The sequence below is a fragment of the Saccoglossus kowalevskii genome, chromosome 16 (assembly GCF_978046115.1).
Source record: "Saccoglossus kowalevskii chromosome 16, keSacKowa6.1, whole genome shotgun sequence".
Taxonomy (NCBI): domain Eukaryota; kingdom Metazoa; phylum Hemichordata; class Enteropneusta; family Harrimaniidae; genus Saccoglossus; species Saccoglossus kowalevskii.
In genome coordinates this window covers 30,752,630-30,780,282 of record NC_140656.1, presented here as the reverse complement: position 1 = coordinate 30,780,282, position 27,653 = coordinate 30,752,630, and the positions used below count along the sequence as shown (strand labels likewise).

At 37.9% G+C, this 27,653-nt stretch overlaps 2 protein-coding genes across 2 annotated transcripts; both read left to right on the top strand.

Annotated features, from left to right (window-relative positions):
- The first annotated feature begins 1,902 nt into the window (after positions 1-1,902).
- LOC144364587 (uncharacterized) lies at positions 1,903-4,192 on the top strand. Its single transcript, XM_078014497.1, has one exon. The coding sequence runs from the start codon at positions 1,903-1,905 to the stop codon at positions 4,069-4,071; it is 2,169 nt and encodes a 722-aa protein (XP_077870623.1). The 3' UTR covers positions 4,072-4,192.
- Positions 4,193-8,794: 4,602 nt separating this feature from the next.
- On the top strand, positions 8,795-26,156 carry LOC102804651 (steroid 17-alpha-hydroxylase/17,20 lyase-like). Its single transcript, XM_085491357.1, has 6 exons — positions 8,795-8,866; positions 10,338-10,519; positions 22,281-22,565; positions 23,672-23,851; positions 24,271-24,534; positions 24,860-26,156. Exons 2-6 carry the CDS (start codon positions 10,342-10,344, stop codon positions 25,450-25,452), a joined length of 1,500 nt encoding a protein of 499 aa, XP_085347483.1. The 5' UTR covers positions 8,795-8,866; positions 10,338-10,341; the 3' UTR covers positions 25,453-26,156.
- Positions 26,157-27,653: the final 1,497 nt, after the last annotated feature.

Below are 27,653 nucleotides of genomic sequence, written 5' to 3'. Positions count from 1 at the left end.
TTCAGTAGCAGCCAACTTTTATCTTTCGATTTGGATTACGTATAACGCATGCGCATGAACACTTTATCAAATTATCCCCGGGCAACAGATAATACATGCGCAATTCAAAATTCCACAAACGTTTGCAAATCCTATTTCTGTATATTGTCCAGTTTAGTTATAAACGCTACCCAACAAGACATACACACAATTCATTGTGAATATGAATCACGTGATGATAAATAGTGTGGAAGCTCACTACCTCTATCATTCAACGTGATTTAGACTGGAGCACAGTTCAAGTTAGTAACCGTGTGCGTTTGTTTGTCTGCTTGTTTGTTGAAGCCCAGCCATATGTACTCATTTTTCTTAGGCAACATACTGTGAAGGATTACTGATACGTAAAATTCGGTGAATTAAAACCACAAGAAAATGTTAAACAAATTAGAACTCGTTGTTTTACTTTTTGAATAACAAATCGAAACTCATTGTTCACGGGAAAATAACAATAAAACTCTCTGCACCGTCGAGGACACCACCAACGTTAGCCATGAAACACACTATAACCCCACATTGAGGGCGCATGTCTACCCACACGCTCCATTTCAAACTTCCCTCACAACTGTAAAATACTTTATTTTCGCTGGGAATTAAGTTTTGCTATATTCCCTTAAGGAATGATTCAGTGAAAATAAAATCCAGCGAATATAGACCTATATTTTACATTTTACTCGAACAAATTGAGTTAAAATAAATTCCATACAAAAACCCCTAACAGCCTGAGTCATTCAGCGAAAATTAATTCCACCCTAAATAAAAATTAAGTATTTTACAGTATTTTTTAGTGTGAGCAATATTAACATTAGTTTTCTAGTTTATCATTTGTAATGTCATAATCATGTCGCGTTATAAACTTTATGGCTAATAAAAATTATCCTGTGCGTTTGGCGACACACTTATAAATTATTTGGTATTCCTACTGGAAGTCCCTGTAGCAATAGTAGGCAAGGTAGTCTATATCATCTCTTGGATATGTCGAGTAATGTTCCGCGGATTCCACTCTATTTAAATCACGGAAACACGTCATAGCATGAAACTAAAGAGAACATGATTCCCTATGGTCATTTCAAACACGTTGCTGACAGTAAACAGTTTGTTTCTTCCGATTATATATAGTTTGGGGTCACACTGAAATGATCGGAAAATTCGTATATTCAGTGTGCTATATTTATCAGCCAATCATCATCACTGTCACCTACTGACTGTGAATGCGTCATCATCCTAATACCTACTCAAGACTTTCGTAGAGAGCGGGTAACCAGTAGAACAAGATTAGAGTTACCAGGCTAATTGACATCCAACAAACTCTAAACATGGAATATGTGAAAAAAACGCCACAAACAACAATTTGTCGATAAATTGAAAAAAAAAAACACTTACGAAAATATAGGTCAAACTTCGGGTGGCCATAGCGCGTCATTGTTTACAAACAAGCGTCTACCCATGAACCTTTGCGATTTTAGCGTATGTTGATATCGTCGCTTGGGACTCAATTCCCGCGCGTGCGCAGGTAACGATCCTCCCGCTTTAATTATTGTGTGTTTACTTTCAGTTTCATATCTTCGTGAACAGAGTTTGGAGTCTCTATTAGTATGACTGTTCACTAATTATTGTGTGTTTACTTTCAGTTTCATATCTTCGTGAACAGAGTTTGGAGTCTCTATTAGTATGACTGTTCACTAATTATTGTGTGTTTACTTTCAGTTTCATATCTTCGTGAACAGAGTTTGGGTTCTTTCACTAGTATGACTCTTCACTTACTGTGACTTACACGACTCCAATGTTGTGAGTTCCGTCAATATTTACGAGTAATATATGTTCATCACGATAACTGAATTTTGCTACGGTTTATTTATTTATCCAATGGCGAAGTTGTTTGTTACTTACAGCTTCCCATCAACAGCTTCTTCATCACCCCTACGTTTAATGGTCGAGTCTTATTCACTTCTTCGTAGAATGCAGGAAGTTTCCCAGGGTACTTTCCATATGGTTACTAGTGTGACTTTACCGATCGTACTCCCAAACCATAAGCGAAAGGTATTTGGCAACATGGAACGGAGGATAACTTCAAAACCACCCCCAAGCCGACGATTTCACTGGCTTTGGACACCACTTAACACCGGAGAAATACTGTCAAGACCGACGTCGACTGACCTTCAAGATGGCAGTATTTCGGCTGTGCTATTCATGTGTGCATTAGTGTGCTTTGGCATAGTGGCACACATGTGTAGATTCATTTCTACGCCGGAGGACCGTGTTTTCTCGCTGTTAGTACTTCAGTGTATACGTGGTGTCTTGATGGCGTCCTGCATAGGTTTCATGCTGTATTTTGTCAAGAGAAAATCTCAATGGGAGACGAGCGGATGTCTGATATGGCCAAAAGTCGCTCCCACAAATGACAAGGTATTTGCCAAAGGCGTGTCCCACGAGGGCGAGATGTATCTTTCAACCAAAGGTATTATTGTATTTGGAGCTGGTCGGATAATTTTGGACATGTGCTACATCGTTCGTACCGGCAAGTGTCTAGATGTGCTCATCGAACCCGCTGAAGATATAGTCAATTTTAGCTATCACATAATTTACGTCATCTACATAGCTATTCAAATACCGTTCCTTCTTTTATTTCTTCGTGCAACTTTCAAGAAGTGTACATATTTCCGTTACGTAATATTGTACATGTTCGCTATCAACATATGTTTATGGTTTACGTCATACATATACAGTATCCGAGATCTATTGCGCCCTCTCGCAGGGGACACGGGAAATTATACAAACCTGGAGCCTAATTTGAATATTGACGTGGGACCCATATCTCACCGGTTGAAGTGTGCACACGACACTACCAGTATGCATGCTTTGATTCGTACTCTTGAAGACTATTTCTACCCGTTCAGTTTAGAGTATTCGCTACTATCAGCAAGTATGTTATATCATATATGGACTTCAATGAAAGATTTTTCGTTTCAAGGGCTTCCCAAGGAAACAATCACCTGCAAGAACGTTAGTATACAGCGCACAGGATTTTGGGATAAAATAGTGACATTAGTTAAAAGACGTGATGCGGATGACGTATATCGAGAACAGCTGACCAGTGACGATCACCTCAACGATGAACAATTAACTGATAATGATGTTCACCCAGACTACACTGACAATTCTCAAAATGAATTTTCACCAATAATGCCCAACATGATGCAAATAGAAGACGACGAAATCAGTGACGTTGACGAAGACGTGTCTCATTCTGGTGAATCCTTAGAAACCAGAAACCGTCAGGAAACTGCCAGGGATACCAGTGAGATTAAAGAATACATTAGTTTCTGTGGTATTCCCTTTATGTTGGGTCTAGTACTCAGCATACTGCTAAGTGTCTTCGCCTATTTGTTGTTCGATCCCCACCAAGAAGAACGAGACATCAGTTTGTTAGAATTCTACATATTTCGTTCCATCTACCACACATTGCTTATAATCTGCTGTTACATTGGTTTTGGCGCCCTCAAACGTCACTCTTGCACGCAACGCCCTTTCCGAGAGGATACGACTTTGCTCGTGATTTCCGTCAACGGAAGTTTCCTGTACATCTTTTTCGGTTTGACTGCATCCATTGGCACCATCCGTCACCCCGATACTGTTCATTACCCAACAGAAATGCCATGTATCTTACTCATAGATTGTTTTATTAACTTTATCCAAGTTTATCTGCAAGTGACATTCCTGACATCCGCGATGAGATATGACCCCGGTAATGGTCAAAGTGTCGTGTTAATTCGAAGAGTTTTGTCTTACATATTTATATGCAATTTCGGCATGTGGATTTTAGATAGCTTCTTTGAGACACAAGCTGTCAGCCTATCCCCCGTCCAGAAATATTATTTTGGGGAGGAAGTATGGCACGTTATCACGAAGATTGCATATCCCTTTGGAATATTTTTTCGTTTTCATTCTTTCGTTGTAGCTTATTCAATATTTGTGAATTTTATGAATGGTAGAAGAGATTTCCACGTGACTAGGACACCAGTAGATATAGTGTAGCTGGTTTGAATGCATTAATCGTTCAACCAATCAGATAAGCTGTTAATATTTGGATCTTAGTATTCGAATCACACCTCATTGTCACATTAAATTACATTAAATAAAATGCATTTATCATCAACATGTTATTATTATAACATCGAACTTTGCAATAGTAAAAAAAAACACTTGGATGGACCTTGACAACTACATGAGGTGACCATGGTAACAATACAACAACCATGTATCCTTGGTTCCATGAGCTATAGTGTTGGTGCTGTGTTCGGCGTTTGTCGACCGTCTGTTAAAGGATTACTTCCTTTCAAGAATCACTGAACCGTTTGTCTTGAAGTGGTTGTGGTGTAGCTATAATTTTGTTTCGTTAGAGAGAGTTATATATTTCGTGTCGATATTTGGGGTAAAAAAATAATATTTTGTACTCATTTTGGAAATTTGTGCGCCTATTCTTTTTCATCATATTCTATATACCTTCTATATGTGATGAAAACTGTCAATTCTCCGTTTTTTACGGAGTATTTGGTCAAAAGTACGATTTGTCGATGTTTTGCTTTGTTATTTTGTATGTAGGTAGCATATCCCAAATTCTCTATTTTTAACGAATATTTATGTCATTTAGGGTAAAAAAAATACTTCTTTCGATTTCTACTCAAAAATGCTTTGATATGTTATATCTAGGTACTTTGGATGGATCAATGTCATATTACAACTTCAATTCTCTAATTTTAGTGATTTTTTTTTTTTACTTTTGGTAAAAAATCACTTTTTGACTTCTAATAGAAAACTGCTTGCCTGTGTATCATGGATGAATCTTTATCAGATTTGTTCATTTTGTGACGATAACTTTTTAGCGAATAATATTCTAATTTTGAGTAAGAAATTCTATTTTTCCAATGGCTTTGATATTTTATACCTAGGTACCTTGAATAGACCATTATTGCATTTGTGATTCCAGAAATGATACCAGATTAACATTTTTGCCTTGCAAGTGTATTTTTGTGTATTTTCGCTAGTTCATTGTCAACACTTCAAGTTCAGCGTATTTTTAACATAAACATAAATGTAGCGAATAAAGACATTTATACACTGATTATCACGCGAACAGCACATGTTTGTAATATACTTATGCGCAAAGATTTAATATTAGACAGTGCCTAATCCGACATGTTAATTTCATTATTTAAAACAAATCAAGTAAGTTTGTAATAGTTATACTATGCTGTTTAAATAGACTTTGTTATTATTATTATTATTCCTCCAATACTCTCGGTACAGGCGCAAGCTTAGAAATAAGATATGGATAGAAAACAAAAAAACTCATCTAGGGAAGCAACAGCAAAACAATCAAAAACATAAAATGAACGAGCGCGGATAAGCAGCTCACCTTGTCTGAAAAATATTATTTTCGAGGTTGACGAGAACTTCTATAATTTAATATTTTTACCAATAAACTACACCTTCGTATAGTACATCCTAGCTTTCTGTAAGCATATATGCTTAGTAACTGGTGGATTAATCGCAATTAAACCATAACTAAAACAATTATATGTGTTCCCTTGTTGCTACCTCAAACGTGTGTAAAGATGAAAGAACGTTTGCCATTGGAACCAGACTTGACTACTCCCAAGAACAAAAGTGCACTCACAAAAGCTACATGATTGGCTGTTAAATACACCAATCATAATGCGCCCTTACACATATAAATGTAAATTTCAATTTCAAATACAGCGGTAATAGCTGTAACTATCGATAATTTTTCTCAGATTTTTATTTGAATAAATTATTTCGTTATTCTGCCCCACTGTGATAACACCTGCTTCACATGTACGAACACAGATTGACGCATAGAAACGGCACATGACTAAACAACTACTGACTTTATCTACAATTATACACGTGTCCCAACTGTCATGTCTTCTGATTGGATACCGGGACTGTCAATCATCGATACATGATTAGCGAGCTTAAAATTGCCCCTCCAAGTGTGAATCGGTCATTATAGGAACTTGGTATTCATAATTATTATAAGTTGATAATAGTCGGCATTTTCTTCCATTTACTCATCGAATTCTAAGGTACCGATTAAAATAAATACAGCGGTAATAGCTGTAACTATCGATAATTTTTCTCAGATTTTTATTTGAATAAATTATTTCGTTATTCTGCCCCACTGTGATAACACCTGCTTCACATGTACGAACACAGACTGACGCATAGAAACGGCACATGACTAAACAACTACTGACTTTATCTACAATTATACACGTGTCCCAACTGTCATGTCTTCTGATTGGATACCGGGACTGTCAATCATCGATACCTGATTAGCGAGCTGAAAATTGCCCCTCCAAGTGTGAATCGGTCATTATAGGAACTTGGTATTCATAATTATTATAAGTTCATAATAGTCGGCATTTTCTTCCATTTACTCATCGAATTCTAAGTACCAATATAAATAATTAAAATGCAACAAAACAGAGAGTACTCTGTGGCTTGTGTATATTGAATAAAAGGGAAACAAACAAAAACAGTCTGTTTTGGGTGGAGCGGTATTAGACATTGCGCTTGTTTGCGTCTGGTCTTAATGTAGCAGACAACCAGAGTTATGGGGGGCTATAATGACATATTACAGCGTAGGACATGGTAGAGTGTGTACACATCTTCAGCAGTCGCTGGGTTGGTGTGGCTTGTTAGCTGGTGTATATATCTGGTAGCGTCGCTTATTTGTGGGCTTCAAATACGAATACAACGTTCAGTACCATGTTGGCTACGTCTAAATAGGTTTCGATATAAGGATTAAAGTGGCTGGATAATAGTAAGTTCATTGCTTGCTGTCAAGCTTCAAATGATGACATCACACATTTAAACAATGTTTTATCACTACTGTCTATATTTAATTATATGAGAAATCAACACCATCAAAATATGTCTGTCTGTCTGTCTGTCTGTCTGTCTGTCTGTCTGTCTGTCTGTCCGTCCGTCCGTCCGTCCGTCCGTCCGTCCGTCTGTCTGTCTGTCTGTCTGTCTGTCTGTCTGTCTGTCTGTCTGTCTGTCTGTCTGTCTGTCTGTCTGTCTGTCTGTCTTTCTGTCTGTCTGTCTGTCTGTCTGTCTGTCTGTCTGTCTGTCTGTCTGTCTGTCTGTCCTTTATATGTAACGTGCGTTATACATGTTTGTCCAATTGCCTATCTGTCTGTCTGTCTGTCTGCTGAACTTAGGTAGTACACAACAAGTTGATTTGTATACTACTGTCTATCTTTAATTATATGAGAAATCAACACTAACAAAATATGTCTGTCTGTCTGTCTGTCTGTCTGTCTGTCTGTCTGTCTGTCTGTCTGTCTGTCTGTCTGTCTGTCTGTCTGTCTGTCTGTCTGTCTGTCTGTCTGTCTGTCTGTCTGTCTGTCTGTCTGCTGAACTTAGGTAGTACACAACAAGTTGATTTGTATACTATTTGACAAGCTGAACATAAACTTAGTTTTGTGGGCAACACTTATTATGTCGGCACACTCAGCCACTCATACAGGGCAACGGGTGGTGGTGGAGTGATTCATCCACAACAAATTACAGAGGCCTCGTACCTAAACTCAGTGACCTATATGCCTCTGATACATGGTCCTATTTTCTCATAAATTGTACAGTGGTTTTGCATAGTTTCAAATTTCAAACTCAAAGAAGACATATGATATACGCTGGACCATTCTGTTCAATACACTTATAAAATAAGGTCCAATGGTTCTATCGAAAGCCTTGGACGCGTCAAGAAAACACATACTTTTTAAAACCAAACTGGTTGTCTGTAGTTTCAAAAATACTTGTCACACCTCTGTCACATCTCCAAATTTATTTTTCAAGAGTGAAACTAAAACAACTTCCATCATAGAATGAAGGAGTGTTCCGTGCACGAATGAATACAGCATACACATTGAAAAAAATGCGTACTAACACTTGGAGAAACATACTTCAAGTGTGCAGAAAATAGACCATCCAGACCACTAGATGTCTCTGGTATAATACTCCCATCGATTTCTACAAAGGAAACACTATGAGCTTTTTCGTGAGTAACATGAAAAGTCGGCGTCTTTATTAATTATAGTCCCGAGATAGATTAGCATGGAATTTCTTGTTTATTTGTTGGTGTTTTTTTAGTCAAATAAAATATGATAGTTGGAATTGTTACCCGGCTTTTGCCATTTACACACTCCCGTGATATTATATTTTAATGAAAAAACAGCATACAGCATCAACGCATCACAAACGTCCCATATTGTCACAGTGCGATTGTTAGGTGCCAAGGCTATAACTTTAAACTAGAAGTTCACTCATTACACTCAGCAAAGACTCACTAAAATATTGAATAGTATTGTTCACAATACAGAGGGTTTGAAAATCAAAACACGGCGGATTGACAAAATCGCTGAGACACCCCCTTTGATTGGCCATAGCGATACCACTGAGACTGTACACAGATATGTTTCAGTGGGAAAACAGAAATGGCAAAGATCAATACACACTGAATACAACTCGAGGCGTAAATATGTGCCAAGTAAATACATTCCACTGCGTCTATTATAAGTTGATGAGGCGACCAAGCATGAAGCTCTCTTCATGGGAATTGTTTCAAGCCGCTAAGAGACATGAAATGGTATTGGCTGAAACCAATATTCGGTTAGAGTGTCGAGAAACACGATTGGCTAAATTAACGCTATTGAAATTGAACATTAATATATATCCCCTGTATCAAAGCTGCATAGGCACTTGCATGAAAGTATACGTGACAAGCATTATTTCTGTTTTCCTGGTAAGTAACGCAATTGTATGTTAAGGAGTGTCGATTTACAACATATCTGTTGTACAGCGTGGCTAGATGACCACGATGTCTGTGTTATGAAAAATAACCTGACTTCGCTACTATATTAACCACCAACTAACTAACATTGCTTTTCGCCAATTAGGTCGTTTTGTAATGATTTTCTGCACCAAAGTACGGATTGAGACATTATCTATCCTAACCTATCCTCGTTATAATATGCTTCCCTAGCACGAAATAGTCAGCAGGCTGTGAGAACGATAATTGATTTAAATACCCCGTCGAAATCGGGACAAAAACTGCTATCCAAGTCACTTAAGCGGTTGATCTTTTGAACAAACACATTTACCAACCTCACGCTTTGTTTGTTTCTTTGACCTCGAGGTATTTAGGTTGCAAGCAGCCATACATTAATTCTTTAATAATGCTGTGCTTTGTTCCCATGGTTAATCACAGACTACTAAAAGAATGAGGGCAAATGGGTCTTTGCTTGCAATGCATTTGAACCCTGTCTTAGAAATGTATTAAATGTGTATGCTGCGTCTATGGGCCGCACAAATCCAGGGGCGCGCCGTGTTTAGTACAAAGAAGGGGGCGAGTGAATCAACAAACATTTTCCGCCTTGTGTCGAATATTGTGTTAAGGTAGAGATGCAGTTTATTTGTGAATTTCAATCAAAAATAGTTTTTTTCGTTTTTTATATAGATTTTTATCTAAAGAACATTCTGTGAAAATTTGACCAATGAATTCTTATTAGAACACCGTTAAAATTGCTGGTTATTTTCTGATTAAAAATAAAAAAACACTCACACGTGGCAATGTTTATGTCCAATTGCCTAATTTGCATGAGTAATCAAATAACAGGACCTTTGATTGACAATAAGCAAATCGAGATTGTACGGGTCATAGTTCATTCAATTCACGCGCATGTGCAATTATTCTCAAATCATTTATCGCTCGCTAGCAAACCAAGCATTATATTTCCTCAGCGTTCTTTCCTAATTTTTGTCATTACATTATGCGTGGTGTGAAAAGTAAGAGAGGTAGAAAGAAGATTCAGATGATTTCTATGTCGGAAGAGACAAAAGCTACACTGAAGGCATCAGCCCGCCGAACGAAAAACAAAATCGATGATGTGATCGTCCAAACGTGACTTTCCCTGAAGGCGTGAATCCGAGTTTCTGATTGACTGAGAGATTTTATTTTTAAATAATTGTTCTCAAAAAATAAACTGAGCATGTGAAGAATAATTTAACATTGTTTACAGTGATAACAGCAAAAGATGTTATTCATTTAATATATTAACACTAGATATGAATACTACTCTGAAAATAATTTATACCCGGGCCGTAACGACCAATTTGTTCAGGGCCGTAACGTTCAAAACCAGGGCGTATTTTATTTACCAGAGCCAGGGCAGAATCGTCCTATATTAATTATGCAAACTGAATTATATTTACAGCGAAATGTATACAGATATTCTGTTGGCAGTGTTGACGTTCCTGGTCGTTCATCTGTTAATGACCAGAAAACGTCTACCCAGGAATTATCCACCTGGTCCGACAAGATGGCCCATAGTTGGTAGTGGTTTACAGCTTGGAAGTATGCCCTTTGTGAAGTTCACCGAATGGAGTAGAAAATATGGTAAATATTAAACCCCTACGTTTCACACAATTTTCCGAGTAATATGCACCTTATCGCACGACCCTTTTGTTCCTGCAGTGAAATATGAAACCATAGTTGAGACATTCCCCAAAATGCTTCGAAATGTATTCTTATCGATAAACGAATATAGCCTTTTTATATAAATTTCAATATACTTTTTTAACAAAATATTTCCGTGTCAGGTGGCACTTCCACTGGACACATAATTCCCAAAACAGTGAAATATGAAACCATATTCGAGGCATTCCATAAACCAAGATTGTAGTTCGAAAATGTATTCTTATCCATAACAAATATAGCCCTTTTATATCAATTTCAAAATACTTGTTTAACACGTTTTTTTTCTTTGGCGTTATTTGCATATTTATGGGCAATTGAAAGATTTGCATACAGACTCTTGCATCAATATCATGAGTTATACATTCTCATATTTTATGTTATTAAAAAAACCATCTAGACTGTATACAAGTGTGTGCTAAACGGTTCGTATAGTTCCAGACAATTAATAGTCTGAGGTATAGTTAAATTCACAGCGTAGTTTACAAGATACAACCCATAAGTGTAGATTGTTTCGAGCGAAACTTAATTTCTGATCATTGAGGGCGCCCTTGAGCGCCAAAGGAATCAAAACATAGATTCAAAATGGCAGCTCGTACTGATGTAGCGAACGGTGTTACTTTGAAGGTCGTGGAAACATTTGCCATCTATAAGATTCTTCGTGATATGAATGGCGAGAACCCCAGTAATAATAATGGGAATGTTCAACCTGGTGATTGGTTGGTTTACTTTAAGAACCTACTTAATACTGATAGCAGTACATCAAACTCTGAGATTGCGAATGAACTGGAGAATAGTGAAAAGAGTGCAAGTAGCAACCCCTATTTAGACAGACCAATCTTAAAAAATGAAATAACTAAAGCCATTAGACTTCTTAAAAGTAACAAGGCTTCGGCAGAAGATAGAATTTGCAATGAATTGTTAAAATACGGTGAACATCACTTATTAGATGCAATACATAAACTCTTTAATATTGTTTATAGTTCAAATAACTATCCACATTCTTGGAGCACTGGCCTGTTGGTACCAATCCACAAATCTGGGTCGAAAAATAACCCGGCCAACTACAGGGGAATTGCCATCTCTAGCTGTCTTGGCAAGTTATTCAATAGTATTCTAAATATTAGGTTGACATCATTTTTAGACTCTAATAACATTCTTTCCGGTCGACAGTTCGGATTCAGGCATGATTGTCGAACTACAGACAATCTTTTCATACTAAAAACCCTGGTAAATAAATATCTCTACAGTGGTAAGTCAGAGTGCGCCAATAAACAAAATAACACAAATATTAAAAAATCAAAAAAATTATATGCCTGCTTTATTGACCTTAGAAAGGCCTTTGACAGTGTCTGGCATGATGGTCTATTCAAAAAATTAATCAAATATGGTATAACTGGAAAAATGTATAAAACTATCAAAAACATGTACAGTAAAGTAAAATATAAAGTTAAATGTAAAGAAGGCTTAACAAAACAATTTCAGTCCAATATTGGTGTTAAACAGGGATGTAATCTTAGTCCAACTCTCTTCAATCTTTTTTTTTAAATGACCTGCCCACTATTTTCAATCCTAATACCTGTGATCCTCCTTATTTAGAAAACTCGCATGTCAGCTGTCTACTCTATGCCGATGATATTGTGATACTTTCTAAAACTAAACAGGGATTACAGACATGTCTTGATAGTTTGGCATTGTATGCTAAAACGTGGAAGCTCTCTGTCAACACTGACAAAACCAAAATTTTAATTTTCAATAAATCAAACAGACGTTTGAATAATGATACATTTTTTCTTGGAGGTATCGAACTTGATACAGTTAAATCTTATAACTATCTGGGACTAGTCATCAGTGCCAATGGTAAATTTAAGGATGGCCTAAAAAACCTTAAACGTAAGGCTCAAAAAGCTCTGTTTTCAATGAAAGCAAAGCTTGGCTCAATACAAAACATAAGTATAAAAGTTTCAATTTCCCTTTTTGACAAACTCATCAGACCTATCCTCATTTATGGTTGTGATGTTTGGGGTGATGAGTTCTCCACTAAATCACCTATTGAAGACGTTCAATTAAGTTATTGTCGGTATCTACTGGGGGTGTCACAACACACACCAATTATGGCCATGTATAGCGAGTTAGGCAGATACCCCCTAGACGTATTTATAAAAAAACAAATAATTAAATATTACAGTCGGGCCATGAATTCTAATAATGCGTTACTCAAGGAAGCTTTTGTGGTTAACCAAAGCATTAAAAGTAAATGGTATCTAGAAGTGACATCATTATTAAACAATATCCAACTATATCATTCAGTTAACAACTGTGATAAATTAACCTCGGCACAAATGAAACAAATTGATTTAGGCATCAAGGATTTATTTCTAACAAGATGGAAAGGTGAGGTCCATAATGATAACCGCACCAAAGCAAATGAGAAAAACAAACTAAGAACATATCGGCTAATCAAATCAGATTTAAAACTTGAGCCATATTTAGTCAAGCTAAAAAACTTTGAACTGCGTAGTGTGCTTACCAAATTTCGTCTTAGTGACCATAGTCTCAAAATTGAAATGGGTCGTCATAAAAAAATCCCACTAAACAACAGGGTTTGTGACATGTGTAACAAAGGTCTAATTGAGGATGAAATGCATTTTCTGCTGGAATGCAACAAATATAATGAGTTGCGTGCCAAACTATTCAATAAAGCTAAGGATATGATCCCAGCATTTGAAAATAAACCTGCAGAGAAAAAAATCATGGAATTGTTACAGAATGAAAACATTATTATACCAGTAGCACAGTTCATAAGTAAAAGCTTTGAAGTCAGGAAGCAGGGTCTTACTTGACATCTTAATGCCTGCTGTCAATTTTGTAATTTTATATTAGATTGTATTTTTAGAGATTTTGTATTATTTAGTAATTTAGTGATTGTATTTGATATTTGTTATTTAGTATATTGTGTTTTTGTTTCGTTTTTTATATATATATATTTCTCCTTGTACTTTGTGACCATTTTCTTTCCCTCCGGGGATTGTGTAAGAGTCAATAAGTAAATAAAAAAAATAAATAAATAAATAAATATATGATGCTGTATTGGGTGAGTTTTTTGGCATATACATTGTAGATGATTGTTGTTGTTTTTCTGATGTGGACATGCCATTTCCAATATTAGCGTGAAAATTGGAACGTTGAAAGACATGTGTTCATAATTTACCGGACGATTACTGAGACTGTATAATGAGTAATGTTGATGTTATATTTGTTGATCAGTTGCGTTGTACATGTAATTTTCAGAGTTTTAAAAGATGATGTTTACTTCAAAATACGCTTAGAATCGTTAGGGTGATTTATTGTTGAAGCAACAAACTTTTGCATAGTTAATCCAGCAAGTTTACTAGTTTGTGATGCATAATTAGAAATGTTTATGTTGAGGTGTTGTAGTTGAGTTTCTGGTATTTAGAAAATAGTATTATATTATAGGATCAATAACCTGTCTACGCTGCTAACCTGTGACGATAGTCAACACTGCTAAACTGTGACGATAGTCAACGCTGCTAACTTGTGGCGATAGTCAACGCTGCTAACCTGTGACGATAGTCAATGCTGCTAACCCGTGACGATAGTCTACGCTGATAACCTGTGATGATAGTCAACGCTGCTAACCTGTGAAGATAGTCAACGCTGCTAACCTGTGACGATAGTCAACGCTGCTAACCTGTGACGATAGTCAACGCTGCTAACCTGTGACGATAGTCAACACTGCTAAACTGTGACGATAGTCAATGCTGCTAACTTGTGGCGATAGTCAACGCTGCTAACCTGTGACGATAGTCAATGCTGCTAACCTGTGACGATAGTCTACGCTGATAACCTGTGATGATAGTCAATGCTGCTAACCTGTGAAGATAGTCAACGCTGCTAACCTGTGACGATAGTCAACGCTGCTAACCTGTGACGATAGTCAACGCTGCTAACCTGTGACGATAGTCAACGCTGCTCACCTGTGACGATAGTCAACGCAGCTAACCTGTGACGATAGTCAACGCTGCTAACCTGTGACGATAGTCAACGCTGCTAACCTGTGACGATAGTCTACGCTGATAACCTGTGATGATAGTCAATGCTGCTAACCTGTGAAGATAGTCAACGCTGCTAACCTGTGACGATAGTCAACGCTGCTAACCTGTGACGATAGTCAACGCTGCTAACCTGTGACGATAGTCAACGCTGCTCACCTGTGACGATAGTCAACGCAGCTAACCTGTGACGATAGTCAACGCTGCTAACCTGTGACGATAGTCTACGCTGATAACCTGTGATGATAGTCAATGCTGCTAATCTGTGACGATAGTCTACGCTGATAACCTGTGAAGATAGTCAATGCTGCTAACCTGTGACGATAGTCAACGCTGCTAACCTGTGACGATAGTCAACGCTGCTAATCTGTGACGATAGTCAATGCTGCTAATCTGTGACGATAGTCTACGCTGATAACCTGTGACGATAGTCAACGCTGCTAACCTGTGACGATAGTCAACGCTGCTAACCTGTGACGATAGTCAACGCTGCTAACCTGTGACGATAGTCAACGCTGCTCACCTGTGACGATAGTCAACGCTGCTAACCTGTGACGATAGTCAACGCTGCTAACCTGTGACGATAGTCAACGCTGCTAACCTGTGACGATAGTCAACGCTGATAACCTGTGACGATAGTCTACGCTGATAACCTGTGACGATAGTCAACGCTGCTAATCTGTGACGATAGTCTACGCTGATAACCTGTGATGATAGTCAACGCTGCTAACCTGTGACGATAGTCAACGCTGCTAATTAGCTAATCTGTGACGATAGTCAATGCTGCTAATCTGTGACGATAGTCTACGCTGATAACCTGTGACGATAGTCAACGCTGCTAACCTGTGACGATAGTCAATGCTGCTAACCTGTGACGATAGTCAACGCTGCTAACCTGTGACGATAGTCAATGCTGCTAACCTGTGACGATAGTCAATGCTGCTAACCTGTGACGATAGTCAATGCTGCTAACCTGTGACGATAGTCTACGCTGATAACCTGTGATGATAGTCAACGCTGCTAACCTGTGAAGATAGTCAACGCTGCTAACCTGTGACGATAGTCAACGCTGCTAACCTGTGACGATAGTCTACGCTGATAACCTGTGACGATAGTCAATGCTGCTAATCTGTGACGATAGTCAACGCTGCTAACCTGTGAAGATAGTCAACGCTGCTAACCTGTGACGATAGTCAACGCTGCTAATCTGTGACGATAGTCAACGCTGCTAACCTGTGACGATAGTCAATGCTGCTAATCTGTGACCATAGTCAGTGCTGCTAATCTGTGACGATAGTCAACGCTGCTAACCTGTGATGATAGTCAACGCTGCTAACCTGTGACGTTAGTCAACGCTGCTAACCTGTGATGATAGTCAACGCTGCTAACCTGTGACGATAGTCAACGCTGCTAATTTGTGACGATAGTCAACGCTGCTAATCTGTGACGATAGTCAATGCTGCTCACCTGCGACGATAGTCAACGCTGCTAACCTGTGATGATAGTCAACGCTGCTAACCTGTTACGATAGTCAACGCTGCTAATCTGTGACGATAGTCAACACTGCTAACCTGTGACGATAGTCAATGCTGCTAATCTGTGACGATAGTCAACGCTGCTAACCTGTGACAATAGTCAACGCTGCTAATCTGTGACGATAGTCAACGCTGCTAACCTGTGACGATAGTCAATGCTGCTAATCTGTGACGATAGTCAACGCTGCTAACCTGTGACGATAGTCAATGCTGCTAATCTGTGACGATAGTCAACGCTGCTAACCTGTGATGATAGTCAATGCTGCTAATCTGTGACGATAGTCAACGCTGCTAACCTGTGACGATAGTCAATGCTGCTAATCTGTGACGATAGTCAATGCTGCTAACCTGTGACAATAGTCAATGCTGCTAACCTGTGACGATAGTCAACGCTGCTAACCTGTGACGATAGTCAATGCTGCTAACCTGTGACGATAGTCAACGCTGCTAACCTGTGACGATAGTCAACGCTGCTAATCTGTGACGATAGTCAATGCTGCTAACCTGTGACGATAGTCAACGCTGCTAATCTGTGACGATAGTGAATGCTGCTAACCTGTGACGATAGTCAACACTGCTAACCTGTGACGATAGTCAACGCTGCTAATCTGTGACGATAGTCAACGCTGCTAACTTGTGACGATAGTCAATGCTGCTAACCTGTGACAATAGTCTACGCTGATAACCTGTGATGATAGTCAACGCTGCTAACCTGTGAAGATAGTCAACGCTGCTAACCTGTGACGATAGTCAATGCTGCTAACCTGTGACGATAGTCAACGCTGCTAATCTGTGACGATAGTCAACGCTGCTAACCTGTGACGATAGTCAACGCTGCTAACCTGTGACGATAGTCAACGCTGCTAATCTGTGACGATAGTCAACGCTGCTCACTTGTGACGATAGTCAATGCTGCTAACCTGTGATGATAGTCTACGCTGATAACCTGTGATGATAGTCAATGCTGCTAACCTGTGAAGATTGTCAACGCTGCTAACCTGTGACGATAGTCAACGCTGCTAACCTGTGACGATAGTCAACGCTGCTAACCTGTGACAATAGTCTACTCTGCTAACCTGTGACGATAGTCAACGCTGCTAATCTGTGACGATAGTCAACGCTTCTCACCTGTGACGATAGTCAACGCTGCTAACCTGTGACAATAGTCAACGCTGCTAACCTGTGACGATAGTCAACGCTGCTAATCTGTGACGATAGTCAATGCTGCTAACCTGTGACGATAGTCAACGCTGCTAACCTGTGACAATAGTCAACGCTGCTAACCTGTAATGATAGTCTATGCTGCTAACCTGTGACGATAGTCTACGCTGATAACCTGTGATGATAGTCAACGCTGCTAACCTGTGAAGATAGTCAACGCTGCTAACCTGTGACGATTGTCAATGCTGCTAATCTGTGACGATAGTCAACGCTGCTAACCTGTGACGATAGTCAACGCTGCTAACCTGTGACGATAGTCAACGCTGCTAATCTGTGACGATAGTCAACGCTGCTCACTTGTGACGATAGTCAACGCTGCTAACCTGTGATGATAGTCTACGCTGATAACCTGTGATGATAGTCAACGCTGCTAACCTGTGAAGATAGTCAACGCTGCTAACCTGTGACGATAGTCAACGCTGCTAACCTGTGACGATAGTCAACGCTGCTAACCTGTGACAATAGTCTACTCTGCTAACCTGTGACGATAGTCAACGCTGCTAATCTGTGACGATAGTCAACGCTACTCACCTGTGACGATAGTCAACGCTGCTAATCTGTGACAATAGTCAACGCTGCTAACCTGTGACGATAGTCAACGCTGCTAATCTGTGACGATAGTCAACGCTGCTAACCTGTGACGATAGTCAACGCTGCTAACCTGTGACAATAGTCAACGCTGCTAACCTGTAATGATAGTCTATGCTGCTAACCTGTGACGATAGTCTATGCTGCTAACCTGTGATGATAGTCTACGCTGATAACCTGTGATGATAGTCAATGCTGCTAACCTGTGACGATAGTCAACGCTGCTAACCTGTAACGATAGTCAATGCTGCTAATCTGTGATGATAGTCAACGCTGCTAACCTGTGACGATAGTCAACGCTGCTAACCTGTGACGATAGTCAACGCTGCTAACCTGTGACGATAGACAACGCTGCTAATCTGTGACGATAGTCAACGCTGCTAACCTGTGACGATAGTCAATGCTGCTAATCTGTGATGATAGTCTACACTGCTAACCTGTGATGATAGTCAACGCTACTAACTTGTGATGATAGTCTACTCAGATGCTAACCAGAAACGTCTAACCTGTAATTATATCCGGTCACAGTAGTTAAGTTCAAATTAGTAATTTTAATGTCATTAGTCATTTTGCTGAGACAAATTTAGGCATGTGAATTGAGTTAATACAAACAATACTGAGTAAGGGAATGAGTTTGTTGTGATGTATTTTTTACTGAAAATAGTTTTCTGTTTATTGTTAATTACAGAATTGAATGATTGATCAATAAAAGGTCTCTCGTACATTAAAACCGGGTGTAATTTTATGCGTTCTTGTCCAGTCGGTCTCACCATAGATGTTACATTTTAAACATCACGGCTACGAAGCGCAATTAAGAACGTATACCACAAAAATCCAACGAAAACACATAAATGTATAATAAATGCAGACACTACTTCGCCCCACTGATGCACTACAATAGTAGTTGTATAAATACAAAGGACTCTATCGTGTCTAGGAATGTGTTCAACCAGCCATTTCTAAAATTTCAAACTTTTACACCAAGCCAATGTCTTACTAATATGCATCATCTTCGCTAGCCAAGGTATAAGTTTATTCAGCCAAGCCTCTAAACAGACCTTGGCAGAACGACCATCAAATATGTGTATTCTAACAGCGCCTCCAGTAGTCAGTTTCGGCTAATCATTGTCCAATCAGTTTGCGTGTTACAAATCCCTATTTGGCATTTCATTTTAAACAAAATGGCGGCGCCCATGAATGTGATATTTGTGATGATGAAATTGCGAAAGTTTTCGGTGTAGTTGCCCTCTCGCCTCATCAGGTACAGGCAATTGACGCAGTTTTGTTTGGGAAGGATGTCTTCATAGCGACAAAAACAGGAAGTGGAACTTTGTGTTATAATTTGGTACGTCCAAGCTGATTGGGCGCCTTGTTTCGAGGCGCGCCCAATCAGATGTCACTGCTTAGGAAACGCAATTAGCCTATGCGATCCCGCACGGTATCGTGTAGAGGCCACAGTCACTTGGGGGCTGAAAATCAATAAATACTAATTTTCAATAAAAATCATCCGCTATACGTATATAAATAAACAAGTTGTGAAACACTTCACCGAGTAAATCGACACCCTGTCGGTTTCAAATGTCGATTTCTTACCTTAAAATGCGAAACAAAAATTTTAGAGGGGATCAGGTGTTACGTTAATAACCATTGTTCATAATCGCTAACTTGGTTTTATTCAAAACGGCACAAATCGCGAGTTTTCTGGTGATATCCGACAATTTCATGAACGAAAATGGCCAGCAGCCAGAATCAAGGGGGATTCGCATAGAGTTCTGGGTAAATCAAGGAAATACTCGCTGTTACGGCACGCCTGATTGGCTGAAAATGAGTATGCGCACTTGATTTACCCATAACTCTGCGCGAATCCCCCTTGATTCTGGCTGCTGGCGATTTTCGATCATGAAATTGTCGGATATCACCAGAAAACTCGCGATTTGTGCCGTTTTGAATAAAACCAAGTTAGCGATTATGAACAATGGTTATTAACCTAACACCTGACCTCCGCTGCACTTTTTGTTTCGCATTTTAAGGTAAGAAATCGACATTTGAAACCGACAGGGTGTCGATTTACTAGGTGCCGTGTTTCACAACTTGTTTATTTATATACGTATAGCGGATGATTTTTTTTTTTGAAAATTAGTATTTATTGATTTTCAGCCCCCAAGTGACTGTGGTAGAGGCCTATAGGTCGAAGACATGGGACCGTGCGATTCGGACGATGAATTTGCATAAGCTAACTGAGGTTCTTACTAATATGCTTAAACAAACTGAGGTTCTTACAGCCAAAACAAAGTCAGCTTGGACTTTCAGTTTCGAGACATGACAAAAGAAACGCAGCCAGTGATACATTTCTAAAATAAAAATGCCGACCACGCGCGTTTGAAAAGTATTGCCAGAGAGGGCGCACTTAAATATACGTCTTTTTTACTGTATATACAATCTGCAAAGGTGTAGTGACGATGCAATGGCCGAGAAAAAAGAAGAATAGCAATTTTTGTGTAGGAAGATAGGTAGGTTTCATCCAATTTTCTTTCGGAGAAAATCATGGTTATCATGAGTCTCACTCACATTGAAAGTCACGTGGGCTCGAACAAGTATAAAATCGCCATAGAAACACACAAGAAAAGCATAAATATGTTTTAAAAAACGCGAATCGTATGTAAAAAAAATAGTCTCAAATTATCATCAATCAGTGATAAAAAACTAAAAATACATTTGAATAATACGTTGACGATGTTTTTTTTATATTCATTGCCCTTTGACCTTCTCCCGTGCATTCGCAGACGCGTCAAAGAACTGTCATGCGCACTGTGAACGTATTTAGTATAATCTCTGACTTGACTCTTATAGGTATTTCAATGGGAGTACCAATCGTACGTCAATCAAACTCGTACGCGAATCGAACTGTACGTTTCACACTCGTTGCTAAGGATGGAACATAATTCACAGTTGGTCCAATAGTGTGAATGTTAATTGAAGTTTTTTCGAGCAGAGTATACACACGTCACAGGAGTATCATTACAATATGAGCTAGGTATTCCCACAAGGAAGAGAAGTAGTAGGAGTTTATATTGATCTGCTACGACTTCTACGAAACCTGTGCGAAGATTGCGCATTACGTAGCAAGACCATTCCCGAAATTCTCAGCCACAATGGCCGAGGTAGTCAACCCAATTTTCAACTCTGTAATTAGAATATGGATATAAACAAAATGTACACACGTGTCGGCATTGTGCTGGATTTTAAATTGACTTTTACATCGACTTTAAACAAAGTCAAATTGCTATATTTAAATACCAACAAATAACATTGATGAGTAACGCGCATGTCTCTCCTGACACTAATGGCTTCACTATACTATCTGGTGTACTTGAATCGTATGAGCAACTAAATATAAATACACCGACGTCATGTAACAGATTTATGAGTACATAAATATGTAAATACATAACTTACTCGTTTGGGTGCAAGTACAAATAAATCAGAGAGCTAAATAGAATGTAACATTGGTTCTGTGTGGCAATGGGAAGCAGCTATGGTGGTAGTCTAATAAAACGAATGACTAGTTGAAGAAATCAAACGAATTATGTGTGAACAAGCATTGTATTAGTATTTGTCAATGCACTGTATACATCTAGAACTATAAAATGGTGAAGTTCACTGGATTGTTTATATTTAATACCTGTTGAATGTTGTTAAGGGAAGGAAGAATTGTGCTTTGGTGTTGAGGAAGGTGTCAATGTAGATGAGTGTGAAGGGAGTTATGAAAGGATGGGTCGTGAGTTTGGTGTTCACTACGTAGACGTGTGTGTAGATGTAAATCCACAGACCTAGTCAAAACCTGTCAATATTAACAACAATGGGGAAATTGGCCCACAATTTAAAGCGGGTATGGCATTACCGTGCACAATACACAGTACACAATACTATAATGATTTTAATGGGATTATGGCGTAGACATATCTCTTGAATATTATTTTAGGGTGAAATAATTAATAGAAAACATTTAATATGAAACAACTCAAGCACTTATTTTCGGCATTGACCTTCACACTGTCTACTGTGGTTATTAGAAGATTGTACAAACATTCTACCATAATAAACTGGCTGCTTATTCTATAAGTATGCCTTTGCGAGTCACTAAAGATTTCGAAACTATAGCGCCGCCAGTGGCTGTTCCAATAGCTATGCGTTCAGATTGAACACATCGCAGTGTGCAATTACTCAATACACTTTTAACTGAAATATTTGAATATTTTATAACAGGACCAGTATACAGTGTCAAACTGTTCGACAAAGAGGTAGTCGTCATTAGTTCGCACAAAATAATGCTTGAAACATTGGCCAAGAAAAATTCTGGCATTGATGTTGCTGGTAGACCAAACGACTTTATCACGTGGGACATAGCGACATATGGCTATAAGGATATCGGATTTGCAGATTACACGCACAAATTGAAAACACATAGAAGAATTGCAACGAAATCGTTAAAGGTCATCGGAGAGCAAGAGTGGACGACTATCATCTCGAATGAAATTACACAACTTCTTGGTAAGCAAAATACCGCTTAGTAGAGGTTATATTTTTTTGACGTGTACGCACACCTGCCATCCCGCCCGCTCACCATTTCCAGGAGGGATGGTTTTGAATCACGTTTGGATTCCGTTGTCACGGGAACAAGAAAGAAACGACTTTTCATTGCCAGATTGTCCGATTCGTTGTGTTAATCTAATAAACAAATTGATATATATATCATTCTGATCTATGACAATTAACATTCATTAGGAACATTTATTTTTGATGATATATAGTTTCAATTCCATATTTCAATTCAATTCTATTGTTCATTGGTAATGTGTCTAGAATGCCGCGGATGAAAACAATGATTAAACAGTGAGGCAGAAAGAGTTTAATTAGTTCTACCTTTAAATCTGGAACACACCCAGTGTGTGTTCTCTGAGACGTTATGATTTCGAATGTAAAGTTGTGAATATACAGTTTAGTTTGTTCTCAATATTGGTTTATGTCCCAAAGCATGGAGGTCGGGTTTAACCCGTGAAGGTTATTTACTAATATATAATTATAACATTAATAAATAATTATAAGCAATAACGTCTCCAGCAGTATCGCCTAAAATCTACCTCTTTGAGATGTTATCAATTTATACTATGATTGATTTATTGACTGATTAAATAATTAATTAAATAAATATATTAAATAAATAAATAAATAAATAAATAAATAAATAAATAAATAAATAAATAAATAAATAAATAAATAAATAAATAAATAAATAAATAAATAAATAAATAAATAAATAAATAACAGGAATTAATAAATACATAAATAACACGAATTAATTAATTAACGAACGCTCGAATAAATAAATAAATAAATAAATAAATAATTAATTAAGCCATGGCAGTGCACTATGCTCCATTAACAATGACTTGAATCGAATAAGAAGGTCCTGTCCAATCACAATGTATTTATGCCACTTATACACTGTTATCAGGATAAAAAGCAGGATGTATTGTGTATTAGCGAATTTGAAAATGAAGTTTCATGGTATTGAAACATGCTTTCAACACACAGATAATATTCTGCGAAACTTGTCTTGCGAAGTTTGTCACCAATATCACCATATCTTGTTTCAGATCGTTTTAAACAGAAAGACGACAAAGCCTTCGACCCCCACGCTGACTTAGTTATGGTGTCCTTCAATACGCTGTGTAAACTAATCATTTCTAAAACCTATCAATTTGATGATCCTGAATTTCAGCGTTTCCTGGAATGGAATGAGACTATGTTCACAGAGATTGCTGGAAACCCAGCAGGTGCGTATTAAATATATATAGATATTAAATTGGGAATTATGCAAATACATATATTTAATGTAGTCCATTGTTTCTCGCACGATGGGTCGTGTTATTCTACATCATTTGCGGACAAAAACGCATGATTGTGCAATGTCACGATATATTCTACTCAAAAAAGCAAGATGCGGATGTCTTGGACGCCCGTCATTAATTGTTTACTGGAAAATGTGAATTGTGATACAAATCTGCAAACTATTGTTTCTTGTACACTGTCTTGATAGCTTTTTGAACACACTCAGTGTCATTAATTCAATCCACGGTTGAGAGCATCTTTCTCAACTATTACAAACATTCATTTCATCAGGTTGGTTCTATTTAAAACTGAACTTGGGATCACCATATGTCCGAAAGTTACACTAGATTTTTTTGTCGTTTAGATTTCGCGAGATGGCTGTCACCTTTGGTCTATTCCAGGCTGACCAACTTAAGAAGGATATCTGAATTAAGGTACCAGTTTATGAAGAAGAAGCTGACATACATTATTCAAAGTTTTGATAAGTCGAAAAAAATACGGAATATGATTGACCAGATAATTTTAGAAAGAGAACGTCTGGAAAATAAAGCAAACCCTGACATGACAGCTGAAGACGTATACAGTGAAGATCACATCATACAGTTAACAATGGACCTTGTATGCGTAGGTGCGATTTTTTTTTAATCATAGTTCATTTCAATGTGGTTTGATGTTGAGGGCGTTAATAACTTTTGTTCCATTACGTAGATATTAGCTATGTTGACATCGTCATTTCACTTTTTAAGCAAAAATGTGACGAATGACAATCGATGTTTTAGATGGTAGATTCTAAGCTTGTCTGTGCTAAATTTATATACCTTGTTCATACTGCAAATAATCAGACTGCTGTAGCATACGACGACAATGAAGGACCTTTAGAACAAGGTTCATTAAGTTAACTTTATCAATCCCCGTTATGTTAGTCCGTATATTTTCTATTTGTGCATTTGCAGGTTCTGAAACTGTTGTCGCTTTAATAAAATGGTTTATGATTCAAGTGATGCATAATCCAGATATCCAGACGAAGATACACAGCGAGCTAGATAAGGTTGTTGGCAGAGACGGTATGGTGATGTATAACGATAGAGAAAAGATGCCATACTTAGATGCTGCCATCTGGGAAACATTACGTTACCCGTCAATTACCCCGTTGTCGGTCCCCCATCGTGCGATTCGGAATACAAGTATAGCAGGCTACGACATCCCAATGGATACCTTGGTTATGGTCAACGATTATGCCATAGGATGCGATCCAGATGTCTTTGATGAACCATTCAAATTCAAACCCGAACGATTTATTGATTGTGAAAGCGGGTGCTTGATTCCGTATTCCAAGATGAATTTTGCCCCATTTGGTAAAGGTCCTCGATCTTGTTTGGGAGAAAAGCTAGCTCAGATAGAGAGCTTTGTGGTTATCGGCAATATCATGAATCAGTTTGAGGTCCATATACCCGAAGGAAGTGCTAAGCCACCTCTAATTGGCGTGTTAGGCTTATCTCACAACCCAGAACATTTTCGCGTAACCTTGAAAGCCCGTAAGAGCTAAGTGACGTCAACGTTTTCAGTGTATACCAGTCTGATCGTTGCACCCACATTTGCATATATTTTTTTACACCATACCCTCGCTCTCACTACAAACAGCCGATATATGGCAATGAGTCTATGAATATAGAATTTATTTCACGTTTTGTGAACTGTGAACAAGGCAGGAAAACACTCAAAAAGGCAAGACTCCAAATTCATGTGTAAATGTGAAATTTGTTATAAATTTTTAGATTAAATTTTACAAGTCATGAATTCGGTTAGCATTGTTGCAACAATGTTACGCTCATTAATCAATAACCATTAAGTGTTTGTCTATTTTTCATTCACACATTGAGCAAAAACTCATAATATCCTGTCAGATATGTGATTGGCGTATTGTTTCAGATTATCCATTACTTGAAGAGAAGATATGAAAAGTTACAACAGACAATTACAAAATTACGTTAAAATGAGCTACAACTGTTACTACCCTAGATCGCAGCGGATTCGAGGCTCGACATATACTATAACTGAGTGGTCAAGCAATAATTATTTTCATAGTTGTGTAGTTAATATCGGAAAGTAGTAGAGATTGACGCAGTACAATTATGATACATTAGATGCGGATTGCGGAAAATTAAAAAAAAAGTGTTTTTGTTTTGTTTTCAAATAAATGTACAATCATTGTTAACATATACAATTTATACATGTCATTAAATAAAATGTGTATTATTGCAATTCTTTGGTTATTCACATCATTACTTTGCAATGTGAGAGGGTGATGGGTTGACTAATAGTACGAGTGAGTGGTGTGTTATAAAATACACATTGCATGTCCTTATTCGGGCACTTGTATTTGTTTATTGTCCCAAGTGGGTACCAATAATGTTTAGTACCCATATTTCCTCGGGGGGGGGGGGGTAGACGTATACTAGTACCCTCACGGCCATGCAATATGTGCTTATTAGTACACCTCACTGTGACGTAATTTGTGTGTTTATTTAGTGCGCATTACACATCGACACGATTAGTTTAATATATAATGACTTGATTTTTAGGTGAAACCGCAAAAGACATAGGATTTTGGTCAAATTATGCAAATTAGAAGATCCCCTCCAGACAATATTATAGTGGCCGACCAACACTGAACATAAGCTTTAGATGGCATTGTTAATAGCAGTCCTTTATGCGTAAGTACTTTCTATGAATGATTTGTGTGACTTTGCATTTTCAGCTCCAAATTTTGATTTTAAAATGGCGAAATTGGAACAGCTATACTAAGTTTGTTACAAAATTGAACTTTACTCTTGTTCGAACATTTTAAGGTCGGCAATTGATCATAAAATTGGTCAAATATTAAAAAAAATGTTAGGATTAAATAGTGAAATATTTGAGGTCACATCCAACGAAGCTTACTTTACATAACTAATATCACAACAATCTGACTGACTGACGGTTTTCAACAAGAAGTCAAAAATATTCATCAAAATTAGAGAAAAAGAATCAAACTTGTGTTTTTAAGAAGAAAGCGAAAACGACAGTAACATGAATAACTCCGCTTGAAATCATTTTTCGTGCTGATAATGCCAAAATAAAAGTAAAATTCAATCTTGTAATACGGAATGCCAAATTCTATGACGGCTTGAATAACAAGAATTAAATTTAAATTTATTTCTGTAGAAATGTGTACAGAGTTACAAATTATGCGAATTTTGATCAATTTCTCCAATTCAAATTGAGGGATCAACACGTACAATACAGAAAGTATCCGCCGCTACCTTAAAAGTACTTTATTGTGATACAAATCCGCATGGAGTCTGACCAACTAACAAGCACGAGGAATAAGGTTTATAAAGATACCTTCCCGACGTTTGGCCGATCAACTGGTAAGCACAGCGAAACTATTCATACACATGTTTGGTAATCTTGAATCACAAATGCGTGTAATTATAATCTAAATAAAAACTGCCCAACATGAATTGCATACATTAACACAGTAATAATTAAATAATCAAATCTCTCTGCTATTGTATAGGATGACGTCATGCTTTTAGTATAAAACTGGTATGCTTCTGAGTAATAAACATGTACGCGGTTACATCACGAAGTCTTCGACATGAAACCAAAACGACGCACAAACCCGACGTGCAAAATACACGCGTTGATTTTATTTGAAAAGACCCATTACTGAACACAACTATCAACCGACTAGTATAGTACAGA